The 13,386-nt window shown below is 46.0% G+C and overlaps 2 protein-coding genes across 2 annotated transcripts; one reads left to right on the top strand and one right to left on the bottom strand.

Moving 5' to 3' along the window:
* Positions 1 to 1,396: 1,396 nt before the first annotated feature.
* On the top strand, positions 1,397 to 6,177 carry L3040_006754 (uncharacterized protein; the record flags this gene model as incomplete). Its single annotated transcript, XM_066154235.1, has 3 exons — positions 1,397 to 1,762; positions 1,813 to 5,283; positions 5,350 to 6,177. The coding sequence occupies 3 exons, from the start codon at positions 1,397 to 1,399 to the stop codon at positions 6,175 to 6,177; spliced, it is 4,665 nt and encodes a 1,554-aa protein (XP_066011210.1).
* A 2,855-nt stretch (positions 6,178 to 9,032) lies between these two features.
* L3040_006755 (uncharacterized protein) lies at positions 9,033 to 9,558 on the bottom strand (the record flags this gene model as incomplete). Its single annotated transcript, XM_007291191.2, has 5 exons — positions 9,033 to 9,041; positions 9,103 to 9,120; positions 9,192 to 9,257; positions 9,330 to 9,371; positions 9,445 to 9,558. The coding sequence occupies 5 exons, from the start codon at positions 9,556 to 9,558 to the stop codon at positions 9,033 to 9,035; spliced, it is 249 nt and encodes an 82-aa protein (XP_007291253.2).
* Positions 9,559 to 13,386: the final 3,828 nt, after the last annotated feature.

Below are 13,386 nucleotides of genomic sequence, written 5' to 3' on the forward strand. Positions count from 1 at the left end.
CCGTTGGGTAGGTGAATTTTATCAAGTAAAGTGAGAAGTGAAAAGGGAACAACATCTTCACCAGGGAATGAATCTCCGAAACGGGCCGTCCCGCCTGGGACTTGAGTCACTGTTCAAAATACATCTGATGAGAAAGGCTTGTTGTGACTGCAATTGTCTGTCAAGCCATTACTATTAGCATCCCAAATATGGATGTTTGAGCCAACCATAAGGAATGAAACAAAAGCATTTGCACGACGTCTAACAGGTAAGCTGCACACCATAGCAAATATGCGCCATCTAGTGCTGAGGAGAGCAGCATTTGTTGGTGAACTTGGCCTTCTGCAAATTTCAATGTTTTGAATGTCTCGCCAAAATAGGGGGGAAACCAACACAGGGGTCTTGCACGTGCGAGTTTTTGTGGAGCGGGTAGAGGGGAGAACGAGAACTCCATACAATTATTTGTATCCGCATACATTCTACGCAGATGCTTTGCACATGTATTGCATGCAGAAAAATGGGCATGATGAGAGATGCCTGGTAGTAAGGAATGAAGCAAGGCAACAAAGCAAAGATATAGGCAATAGACAGTGGTGAGTGTTTGCCGACAGAAAGAAGCAAGGCTGCCTTCCGCACTAACGTTACATCAACTTTCTATAAGAAATATGCTTTAAAAGGATGTAAAGAGAATGTAACGCTTCAGCCCGGCCGCAAGCTGAAATTTATCTCGAAGCTTGCGGAGCGCCGGCAGTTTTCCGGGTTTCGCGGTGTCATATTCGTCGCTATATAATCTACCGTGATAGCTTCTTTTAGCGCGATGCATTTTATCTGTAGCAATAGCCCCTCTTAGGACGATGCAGCAAGCATTTTTTCGAGCATTTCTCTTGCTGTTGTTAGTTCGCTATTAATCAAGTATTCGGGAGGTGAAGAGTTTATAATTTGTAATTCTTAACCGCAAGAGGTGGATTTCGATTGCAAGAGTGCAAATCCAGCTTACTAAACCCGCAAGATTCCCTTTTTTTCTGATTAGTAAGCGATTAATCAGTTTTTAGTGACTCTCGATAGCCCAAGCTCAGATGGATGCACCCAATCAACGTAATAACCGTAGGTCAGATGACCGTATTTTTAACAGTTTACAGGATCCACATTTAGCTCAACATTTAGGTCAACATTATATTAGATTAGACTTCGTCCAGCGCCAAGTCTCGAACGCGTCTCCGAGTCCAGCGCCCTCCTGTACGACCTAGACAAGTCCATGTGTTGGGTGTGTGACGCGAAATCCTGATAACACCACCACGTACCTACCCGTCCCCTCCCAGAACGCGAACAACCCCGACAACAACGACCAATTCCAACCACCAACACCTCCGTTCCAACCCTTCGTATTCCGCGACTGGGGTCTCCCGTTGAATTCAAAATGGGCCCGCGGCGCCGTGCGGAAATCGAGCCCGAGCCTGAGGTCGAGGTCGAGGAGCATGATCAGGAGGAGCAGGAGCTGGAGCTGGACAGCCTGACCTTCAACGAACCACTATCATGGCGAGCTGGCAAGCCGATTGCAACGGGGGAGCTTCTGAAGAGGCTCGATACGCTGTCCCACGAGTTACAGGAGATGGACCAGGATGCGATAGACAAGGACTCGTTCGCCAAGGTCGCAAAGGAACTCGCGGGTCAGCAACTGCTGGGGCATAAGGATAAAGGCGTACGCGCATTCGCAGCGTGCTGCTTAGTGGATGTGCTGAAGCTCTGCGCTCCAGACGCGCCTTTTACCCCGACCCAGCTCAAGGTACGGACGGAGCCGCGGCCTGCCAGGAAGTATACAGCTAACATGAACAGGATATCTTCACGCTCTTTGTCACATCGATCCTTCCCGCCCTCTCCGATCCATCACATACCTACAACTCTCAGCATAAATATGTCTTGGCTTCCTTGTCGGAGGTCAAGAGCATTGTTCTGCTATGCGACATCCAAAACTCAGACGCCTTGATCCTCTATCTTTTCAACAATTTTTTCGATATGATCTCGGGTAGCACCAAGGCTTCTACGGGAGAGACCATTGCCAAAGATGTCGAATTCAACATGACCCAAATTTTGGTGACTTTGGTGGACGAGGCGCACAGTTTACCGGCGAACGTGGTCGACATTATCGTTGCGCAGTTCCTGAGAGCGTCCACACCAGGGGATGGCAAGAAGAAGAAAGAAGTTGATGAGAAGCAGACTACCCTGCTCCTGAAGGACCTTCCGGAGGCATATAATATGGCCAAGACGATTTGCAATACTTGTACGGAGAAGATGGCGCGGTACATCAGTCAGTACTTTAACGAGGTAATCTTGGAGGCTTCAGCCGGAGCTGTACATAAGTCCAGTGGCCACAGAAGAACGAGTGATGCGCTGGGCGACTCTGATGACGAAGATACTCCCACTGGGCCAACCGAGGCGGAATTAAACGAACTTTCAAAGGCTCATAAGCTTCTCCGAGAACTATGGAGGGCATCGCCGGGTGTTTTGCAGAATGTGATCCCTCAACTGGAAGCAGAATTGTCTGCCGATAACGTGCAGTTGAGGACCATGGCCACTGAGACCTTGGGCGACATCATCTCTGGTATTGGGGCTGCAGGGCCCCCTCCCCCTCCTTCCATGGATCCTGCTGCCTACCCTCCTGTCAGACTGGAAGACTACCCTCAAGGCCCCATGTCAGACAGCATTCTCACGACTCCCATTTCTCCGCAATCTTTTGCCCAAACCCATCCGACCGTCTATCACAGCTTCATGGGAAGAAAGCAAGATAAATCTCCTGTGATTCGGTCAGCGTGGACTACAGCCATCGGGCGCATCCTCGTGACATCGGCAGGAGGCATCGGTCTGAGCCGTGACGAAGAAGCATCTTTGGTGTTAGGACTGGGCGAGAAGCTGTCTGATTCTGACGAGAAGGTTCGTCTTGCAGCAGTTAAGGCAGTTAGCAGATTCAGCTTTCATGACATTATTTCGAAGCTCGCGCCAAACGGATCTGTCACAAAGTCTGGATCCGTCCTGTGCACCCTGGCGGATAGGGCGAGAGACCGCAAGCACAACGTGCGAGAGGAGGCCATGATAGCTCTTGGCAGAATCTGGGGTGTCGCTGCTGGCGAGATTGCCGATGAGAACGAAATAGTGATGGATGCTCTAGGAGGCATTCCTAACAAGATCTTCGCTTCACTCTATGTGAACGACGTCGAGGTCAATGTTTTAATCGACAGAGTCACGTACGAGCAGCTGATCCCCCTCGCCTATCCACCGTCGAAATCGAAGAAGTCAAAAGCTTCAAATGGAGAATCCCAAACGCAAACCAATGGAGATGGGCCGTATGATCCTGACAAAATTCGGACGGAGCGTATTCTTTTGGTTATAAAGTCTCTCGACCAAAAGGCAAAGAAAGCCTTCTACGCGATGCAGTCCCGGCGATCAACCTATTCGAAAGTTCTCGAGATGTTCCTGAAGCGCTGCGAAGAATTCAATGGTGGCGTTGTCGAGGGCAACGCGAAGGAAGTCAAGAAGCAATTAGATAGTACCATCAAGTGGCTTGCCGATCTATCGCCTGACCCTCTGCGGACCGTTCAGGAACTGCAGAAATACGCCAAAATGCACGACCGGAGATCCTATCAGCTTCTGAGATTTGCTATGGCCCCTGAGAGTGATTTTGCTATGGTTTACAAGGCAATCAAGGAGTTCCAGAAGAAAATGCTTGCGGCACCCACCGCTCCAGCTGGCCTCCTCGACACTCTTACGCCAATAATCTACCGCTCCGCATCCCTGATCTACAACCGTAGCCACCAACCGGTCATTCTGCAGTATGGTAGAACTGATGAGCATGGATTAGGGGCTACTGCGCGTGATCTCATGAAAGAGATATCGGACAAGCACCCCGAGATTTTCAAAGCTAGTGTCGCGGAATTGTGCAAATCTCTCGAGGAGCAGGCCCCTACAAAGACGAAGGCAAACGACGCTGGCAGTGTCGATGCCCTTCGGGCTCTTGCCTCTTTTGCCAAGGAGGAGCGCAAGGACGGGAAGAGTGACATAGATCCCACACCAAAGTTCACGCAGGCCTTAATCAGTTATGCAATGTACGGAACTCCAGCAAAAGCGGCGAAATACGCGGTTACCGTTCTGCATTCCATCAATTCGACAAGAAAGGAGATGCACATGAAGGATCTGCTGGACAAATGCCTGACCAACTGGACCTTCGGCGAGGATCACTCCTTGGCGAAGATTGCCACCATATGTCAACTGTGCCTGCTTGACCCAAAACTGGTAGAGGATGCGAACGACGAAATCATCGATGTCACTACGCAACAGATTCTCTTACAATTTCGCACTCCAAAGACAGAAGAAGACCCACCGTGGCAATCCGATGATGAACTGGACGATGAAATCCAAGCCAAATGCTGGGCTATTCGAACCCTGGTCAACCGCCTGCGAACGACAGAAGACGACGATACTGCGAAGACGCTTGCTGTACCGATTTACAAGGTCATAAACACTCTGATCACCAAGGGCGGAGAATTACAACCAAAGAATAATGATACGCCGGCTCACCACAAGTCCCGCCTACGCCTCCTCGCTGCTCAGCAGATGTTGAAGTTGTGCAAGCAGAAAAGGTTCGATGACCTACTATCACCCAAAGAGTTCAATTGTCTCGCACTGGTCGCTCAAGATACCCTGGCAAGTGTCCGTAGTGGCTTTGTCGAGAAGCTACAGAAGTACATTGTTAGAGGTAAATTCCCTCCTAGATTTACGACCATCATCTTCATTACCGCCTTCGAGCCTGTTCCAAGTTTCCGCAACTCGATCATGACGTGGATTCGCTCTCGTGTCAAGCTCTGCCGTGATAGCAAGAGCACCGTCTTTGAACAACTCTTCCCTCGTCTCCTCCACCTTCTGGCCCATCACCCCGATTTCAGCACCGAGCCTGAGGAGCTGGCTGACATCGGCAAATACATCATATTCTACTTGTCAACAGTGTGTTCAGATGAAAGCTTGGCATTAATACACAAGTACGCGGAGCGTGTGAAGCAAGCTCGAGACGCAATTTCGAAAGACGACGAAAACCTCTATATGCTCAGTGATCTCGCCACGACACTGATCCGGAAGTGGGAAGAGAAGAAGGGATGGAATATGCAGGTATATCCAGGTAAAGTTGGTATGCCAGCAGGTTTGTTCGCTCCTCTCCCCAGTCATGCCGTTGCGCAGGAGATTGCGGAGAAGAGCTATCTGCCTGAAGACATGGATCGTCTTCTTGACGGTCTGGTCCGGAAGGCTGAGCAGAAGAAGGTGCGTCGTTCCCTTACTCGCCCAAAAGTATTCCTAGGGCACAAGTCTAAAATACTGACCAAGCAGAAACGCAAATCCGACGATAACGATGGCCGCCCACCTAAGAAGCTCAAGTCCGAACGTCAGCCCCGCGCAGCCAAAACCCCAGTAGCGAAGAAGGAGAAGCCTGCCCGCGAGAAGAAGACACCAAAGCCTAGGAAACAACCTGCCGGTGCCTTCAGCACACCTGATTATTCGTCTGTGGATAGGAGGAAGAGCGGCCGTATGACGGCCTCGAGTGCAAAAAAGGTGTATGTGGACCGTGACTCAAGTGAAGACGACCAGGAGATGTTGGAGGGTGTTGCGCAGTGGGAGTACCTTGACGGCGCAGCTCCTCCTGACTCGGATTCGGATGCGGATGAGAAGGATGCGGAACAGGTTGATGATGAGATGGAAGTTGATGAGGAGGCCGAGGAGGAAGAGGAGGAGGAGCCCAAGAAGGAAGAAAAGGCTCCTCCACCTGAACCAGAACCCGAGGCTGAAGAATCCGATTCTTCACTCTCTCCTGGGCCCGAATCCGAACCCGAACCCGAACCTGAACCTGAACCGGAGGAAGGGACCCGGGAGGAAGCTGAAAATGAAGAGGAAGAAGTCGAATCTACACCACCCGCCTTGACTAGAAAGCGCTCTCTTCCCTCAAGAACAAGCGCTCGCAAACCAACCGCAAAGTCCTCATCCGCCACGTCTACCCCCAAAGCGACGAAAGCGAAGCCAGCGGCGAGAGCCAAGACTGTATCTAAGGTGAAGAGCCCTATTGTAGCCAAGGCTACCCCAAAGACCAAAGCAAAAGAACAAATTGTGAAGACTGCTGCGCAGGGGCGCAACTTGCGGAATAGAGCGGCTGCGGCGAAGTAAAAAAAAAAGTAAAAAAAATATGTCTATGATTTTGACGATAGTGGGTGATTGGAACTTGTGTAAGGAAGGGAACGAAGGGAGGAAACGTTGGAGTATAAAAATGATCAGGGCGAAGGAGAGCGACCAGAATTTTGCTGTGGCAGCAGGATAGTTCCTTGTGTGGGGCTCCAATGGGAGGGTGCAACGATTGATGGATGGATATGATACCAGAAAATACCTACTACCCAGAGGAATCAAGCCGTGTTTTGCCGTTTGATGTTTTTACTATACTTTGGGAAGATGCGATCTTGCGCACGATGGGACAGAAGCATGGGTAGATTAAGTAGGGAGCAAGGACTCGTTCGCTGGTGGGTTTACGTTTCTACCTCCTGCTGCCTACCTGGATGGATGGTTAGTTTTGTTTACCTGGCTAGCCCGCTCGCAGGATTGATTATCATGCCTTTTCTCCATGTCCTCAGCGGAGAAAGAAAGAGCGGAGATGACGAGATGAGAATCTAGGGTTGGTTGATGACTTTTGTCCGTCAGATAGGTACCTATACCAATCAACACACCTCCTAAATCGTCGGGTTTACCTTGAATTTCATTTGTAAAAACTCCCGACCGGGCTGCGCCGCCAGGTCGGGACCGTAAGGGTATACCGCTTACTAAACAACAACTATTAATCTAAAAAATATTTAAAAAAAAAAAAAAAAAAAAAAAAAAAAAAAAACCAGGTCTTTATATGCTTAGAAAACTTTGCTTTACAAGTGTAAATTGAAAAATATAAAGATGCATTCATCTCTGTTGATTATCATAATACATTAAAAATGTAATGAAAATAACGCTCAAAGCCCGTCTGGAATAATTTACATCCACTCGTCTGCTGCGAGTATCTTCACAGCCACAAACCTTGATGAGAAGAAAAGCGTCACCCAGATCGAAAAACAAATGCTTCAATCTACATTATCATTGCTGAAGGTGTTAATTATTGAGGGGGAAAGAAAAAAATTGTTGGAAGTGATGATGCACGTTTTTTCTTGATAGCTAATCGTCGGTTACCTTGAATTTAATTTGTAAAAAATCCCGACCTGGCTGCGCCAGGTCGGCACCACCAAGGCGGGACAGTAACGGTATACCACTTATTAAACAACAACTATTATTATAAAAAATTTAAAAAAAATCTTTATATGCTTAGGAAATTTTGCTTTACAAACTCGAATTAAAATTATAAAAATCCATTCATTTGTAGTGATCTAATACATTGAAATGTAATGAAAAAATAGTCAAAAATTGTCTTAAATAATTCAAATTTACTTGTTTATTGCAAATATCTTAATAACCACAACCTTAATTCAAAAAAACGTCACATAGATCGAGAAAAAATGATTTAATATATTATATCACTAAAGGTATTATTTATTGAATAAAATTTGGTAGTGATGCACGTATTCTTTTGATAGGTTCAAATAAAAGTCCGATTTTCGTGTTCCTCGCTTATTCTAGTATTTACGCGGCAATTCTGATATATACTCAATAGTAAAATCGAAAAAAAAATTATCAAAAGTACTATTTTTATTACTTTAACTCAACACAATAAAGGAATAACAACTTTGAATTAAAATTCGATTAACTGATTAGTATCAAACTCAATACGGTGCATCTTTTGATACAAAAACAATTATTATATAATAGTTGATTGATTTTCTATTTATTAAAAAAGAGCAAATTTTACTGTCCCGCCTTGCTGGGTGTCCCGCCTTGGTGGTGCCGACTTGCTACAGCAAGTCGGTCAATTCTTTCGAATTAAAATTTAAGGAAACCGACGATTACCTTAGCTAGGTTTGAATCTGAGTCCGATTTTTTTTTTTTTTTTTTTTTTTTTTTTTTTTTTTTTTTTTCGTATCCCTTCGCTTATTTCTTTCTTTCTGGTATAGGTAGGTAGGTGGGTAGGTAGGTAGGTGGGTATCTACACGGCAATTTTGATAGATACGCATTACCTAGTAAAGTCGAAAAGTACATACCGGTACATATCAAAAGTACCTTTTTTTTTTTTCCAACTTTTTTAACTTAGCACGGTAAAGGGATAGTGATTTGTGATTGAGATTTGATTGGTGGGTTGATGTTAGGTTAGGTAGTATGGTGCATGTATTTTTCTATACGGGAATAATTGGGGTGTGATTGTTGGGTGATTTTCTGTTTATTATACCGGTAGAGGAGCAGGTTTTACTGTTCCGGCTTGGTGGTGTTGACTTGCTATAGCAAGATGGTCGATTCTTTCGAGTTGAATTTAAGGAAACGGACGATTACATGATGCTTCCTTTTTTTTTTTTTTTTTTTTTTTTTTTTTTTTTTTTTTTTTCGGTGGGGCTCTTAAAAGAAAGACTGGAGACGCTTTCCTTCCGGTTGAATCTCTGCCCTTACGGATGATTTCCCTTTCCCGAGAGAAGAGATACGGTACGGTAGCTGACGTGCCAGGGAAGGGTTTCTCAAAGACGGATTGGTGGTCTAAGCTTTCCGCTGCCGTAGGTCAAAATAGGGCCTCAAAAGGATTGGTCTCTCTGGGCCGGATTATCAGCCCTTCAACGCTGGCAACGGACGTTCTGCCTCAAAAGGGGAGGAGGAATAAATTCGTTGTTCACTTTTTGCAGCTTCTAATCTGTAGCTGATTTACATAGCATCTTCTCTGCTTCCGTCTTCTTCTCTTTGGCTGTTGGTCACAGAAGCTAAGTCTTTTTGTAGATGTGAGTAGGTATCTTTAAGAGCATTGTGATTTGCATTGCTACTCCTAACTTCTGACATCGTCTTATACTGATTCCTTACGCTTCGACATCGACCTCCTCCTTCTCGAAAGGCATTTCCTTCTTCTCTTCTAGCCTTTAAGAGCACTAGAATCCGCAGGTTAGCAAACCAAAACCTAATCGTGATCTAGGAAGGGCGTCTACATACGCATTTGATAGTGCAATCCTATAATCCCGCCGTAACGTCAGCACACTTCGTATTATCGACGGGCTTGAGAAGGGCTGATTAATACGTACACTGCATGAATTCCCAGATGTATTGCAACCGGTACACACACCGTCTCGACAGGTCACGTCGGGGTTCTGTCCCTACCGGTCAGCAAAACTCTTCTCTTTGATAATCGGAGAAAGGAGGAGGAAAGAGGATTGATGTACCGTGCCGCAAGGGTCGACGAGCTTAGAACAGATGTTATTGCGCTACAATTTCGTATAGAGTTAGTTATGATCGTTCAGAAAGTGTAAGAGATAAGTAGTGTGTGGGCAAGCTCACCTGGCGCTTTAGCTCTGTGCATGTCTCTCGCTTTGTCAAGCCTGGAACTGCTTGCGGAACCGCGAAGCATGGGGCGATGGTCGCTAGTGTGATAGCGAGGACGGTGAGCTTCATTTTGTAAAGGTACTTGTTCAACAAGATAATGGATAGATGAGTAGGTAAAGTGTTTGAAGTGAGGGATAGTAGGATGATTCTTTCCATCGAGGATGGGCATACATACGGCTTTATACTCCTTCGCGGGCGTCACTGTGACCCCCTTATCCTTTGAGGATAAGGTAAGCAAAGGACTTAAAGTGGAAATTCGAACTTTCGAGGCATCCTCAAGGGTGTAACAACGACGCCGGTACCGTGGTCATCAGCCAGCCCTGCGCAACCGAAACGTGAACTTAGTAGTACTACCGGTACTACGCAGTAAATACTATAGTAGTACTACTACTACGTTACGTAACTCAAGGTTTTCCGCCTCACTACTGTACAGGCCTACCGGTATACCTACTCTCCGTAAGTCCCAGGGGCATAAATCTCCGCTACAAAGCCCCTGATTACTCTACCGTACACTACACTATCTCTTACCGTACGTTGTGATAAAGAGGGTCGGTACAGACCACCAACTGGCGCGTGAGCTGAACGATCAAAGAACACTTACTCCGTAGTAGTACCACAGTACAGGCGTAGGTACTTTGTTACAGCTTGAGGGTGCCTCAAAAGTTTAGTTTCCACTATAAGTCCCCTGGTTACCCTATCCTCAAGGGGGCCACAATTACGCCTGGGACGTGCGTACGTAGTAGTACCGGTAGTACTACGCTGGATAGAGAAAGTCGGTCAAGACACGATCGCGAGTAGAACTCTGCCAGGTAATGTAACAGGATTGCATTCTGATAACAGCATGGGAGTGGGACTTGACGTTGCAACTTTAAGAGCCCTTAAGGACCCTTCTTTAAAGTGGGACTTCAGTGGTAGGGGACCGTGTTGTGTGGAGAGGATGATATTTCTAAGTTCTCTTTGGTGGGAGAAGTCTATGTACCTCCCCTAGCGTGCACGTGCTCCCAACAGGCCTGGCAGCCTCAGGCCATCACAACCTCGAGCCAATTCCTAGTTCGGGAGAATACAAGTCAAGTCAACCACAACTACACAACCATCAGAACTGCTTCCTCCTGTGACCTAGTATGATCACCCGATAAGTACGAAGCTGAACATATTATCATATCGTTGATGCGAGATTTTTTTTGGTTACGATTCGCAAGCAGTATTTCATGACTCGCAATATCAAATACGCTTTTCGAAATGCCAGAATATAACTCAGTATTAGATTCTTTTGAGTTCAACACAAGGTAAAAGAGCACGATGAAAAGAATTAAAAGAGAACCGAGGTTGCATATGCCCAAAGATAAGGAAACATTTGCAAATAGAAAACGTAATTCCTCCTTCTGTAAGGTTCACAGTGATAGGGAATCACGACTCGAGGTCTCGATGATGCTGCGTTGGTATCCAGACTGGTCACTACCGTATCTCGCCTTCGAAACTCCTGAGCTCCAGGGAAACCTTTAGGAGATTTAACCTGTATAGGACGCGCGGCCGAGCCCAGCCCGCAGAGCGCCCGAGTATGTTCTGCTCGTGACATTTTCGGATGATAAGGAGTAGTAATTTACCACGGTACGTACAGGCGTACCTGAAAGGCAAGTAGGGGCGTTATTCAAACCGTCAGCTGATAATCCGACAACGGTCTCTAAAAGCCGGTTGCAAGCGCTTAGTATACTTAGTCGATCACCCTAGGCCGATACTTCAGATTGAATAGAATCTGAAAACAAACGATTCAAATTGTTTAAACCGTAGCTGAAATGGAACCATCTTAATCGATTAGACCGTCTTTTATCAGAGCTCGTCCTTTTCGTGAAAAGATGGTTATTAAAATAAAGACCGGTTCGATCGATTCAATCGTCGTGGATATAAGTCGGTCGGTCTTTTTTTTTTTTTTACGAAAAGACCGCTTCCGCGCGTTTTTAAGACCATTTTAAAACCATCTTATGGCCCGTCCCAAGGCCGTCCCCGAACTTGCAACCGTCTCGGAAAACGTAAATTAATAGCAAACAATCTCTTTTTCCTTTCGATTACTTGCCCGTCTACCTTCTATTATACCACCCTTTAACTATACCACCCCCTTGTCACACCACCCCCTGTATAGCCGACGGAGGCGCATTGACGTGGGTAAACTATCACTTAATCGATCGATTCCGATTATAAAAAATTTAAAGCGTCGATATATAAGCCGTGGCAGCGATACCGAGCAATGCCTTATTTAGCAACGAATTCCTTAAATCATCATCAAAACGATTCATTCCATTTGAGAAACAATTTCTATCTATAACCAAATCTTCTTCAAAACAATTATCGAACTCTTTTCATTCTTCAAAACGAGCTTTTTAGTGAGCTTATTTTTCAAAATATAGACGAGGATAGCTACTTGTGGGACGGCCATGGGACGGTCCCAAGCTCGGGGACGATTGAAAAGGTGAACTGGTTTTGATTTGTAACTAGTGCTAATCTTAAACGGTCCAATAACCACCGTCTTTTACAGTATAAAAGAAGGTCAGAGGACCGCTCAAATGACCCCCTACCTGCCTTTAAGGGAATTGTTACACCCTTAGGGGTGCCGCAAAAGGTTAAATTTCCACTTTAAATCTCCTGGTTACCCTATCCTCAAGGGTGTAACAATTACCGGCACGCCTGCGACGTAGTAGGATAACTTCTTTTAATTTAATTTTAAAAGATACGAGATACCGTATATATATATATTTTGTTTTTTCAGCTTGATGCTAGTAGTGTAGTAAGACATGTATACATGTTCATGAAACCCAATAAGTAATATTCTTGATTGAAAAACATTATTTGATTTCTTAGTCGTTTGATGATCGACGCGGGACACAATTGCTTCCCGGAATATCATTGTCTGTTTCGCCCACTTTTAAGGAAAGGGCCCCTAAAGTTGCGACGTCGAGTCCCACTATCAAGGGCTCATAAGAAGATGCAAGCTTGAGAGTTTTCCCCAAAGTCCCCTCCCTTCCTTCCTTCGCGCGGAGTGCTGGCAGAGCTCCGCGAATTCCCTTAGAGATCGACCCATCTATATCTCCCATCTCTTCCTTCATCTTTTTTCCCCCGAAAGAACACACACAATAGCCAGCTCACGGAGTGAAGAACGAAGATTGGCTCTAGCCGAACTAGTCCAGACTAGTTACTTACTTACTTACTGGCTGCCTGCCTGCCTGCCGTCCTCTGCAGATCACAGCCAGGTCACCAAGAGGACCACCACGCCCTCTGTAGTTGTACTACCTACTTCGTACTTCGCACTCAACGCGCAGGCCACTTACTGACTCGACACCTCACCTCTCGTCGCGTCCCGAAACAGCGCGCCAGTTTCAAACACAGAGCCGCAGACTCCCTCCCCCGCTCTCCGCTCCCGCTCCCGCCTTACCCGTCCATCCATTCTAGGTACCTACCTACCTACCCATCATCCGAACCTTCACTCCAGCTCCAGCAAACTTCAAACGACCTGAATGATGAGTCGTGCAGGCCGGCGTCTATAAACAGACCCAAGACAAAGGGCACAATTCGAGATTCCAAATCCCCTTTTTTTTTAATTAAATAAACTATTATTATTATTATTATTATTATTATTATTAAATTATTATTATTAATTTTTTTTTTTTTTTTTTTTTTTCCCCAAAATCAAAAATCAAAAACCAGGTATCTTCAAATATCGACTGACGAACGCAAAACCCAAAGTTTCTTAAAGCCGACCATCCCGAGAAGAAGATCCAAGAAAGGCCCGATGACACTTCGACCATCACGAGTGATCTAGAAGAAAAGAATATCATATTTAAAGCCGCGCAAAGATGAAGCGAGCACATACGACCATAGACTGAGGAGAATTGGGCATCCCGTTCG

This window comes from Drepanopeziza brunnea, assembly GCF_022702325.1.
Source record: "Drepanopeziza brunnea f. sp. 'multigermtubi' strain 214-2 chromosome Unknown ctg11, whole genome shotgun sequence".
Classification (NCBI taxonomy): Eukaryota; Fungi; Ascomycota; class Leotiomycetes; order Helotiales; family Drepanopezizaceae; genus Drepanopeziza; species Drepanopeziza brunnea.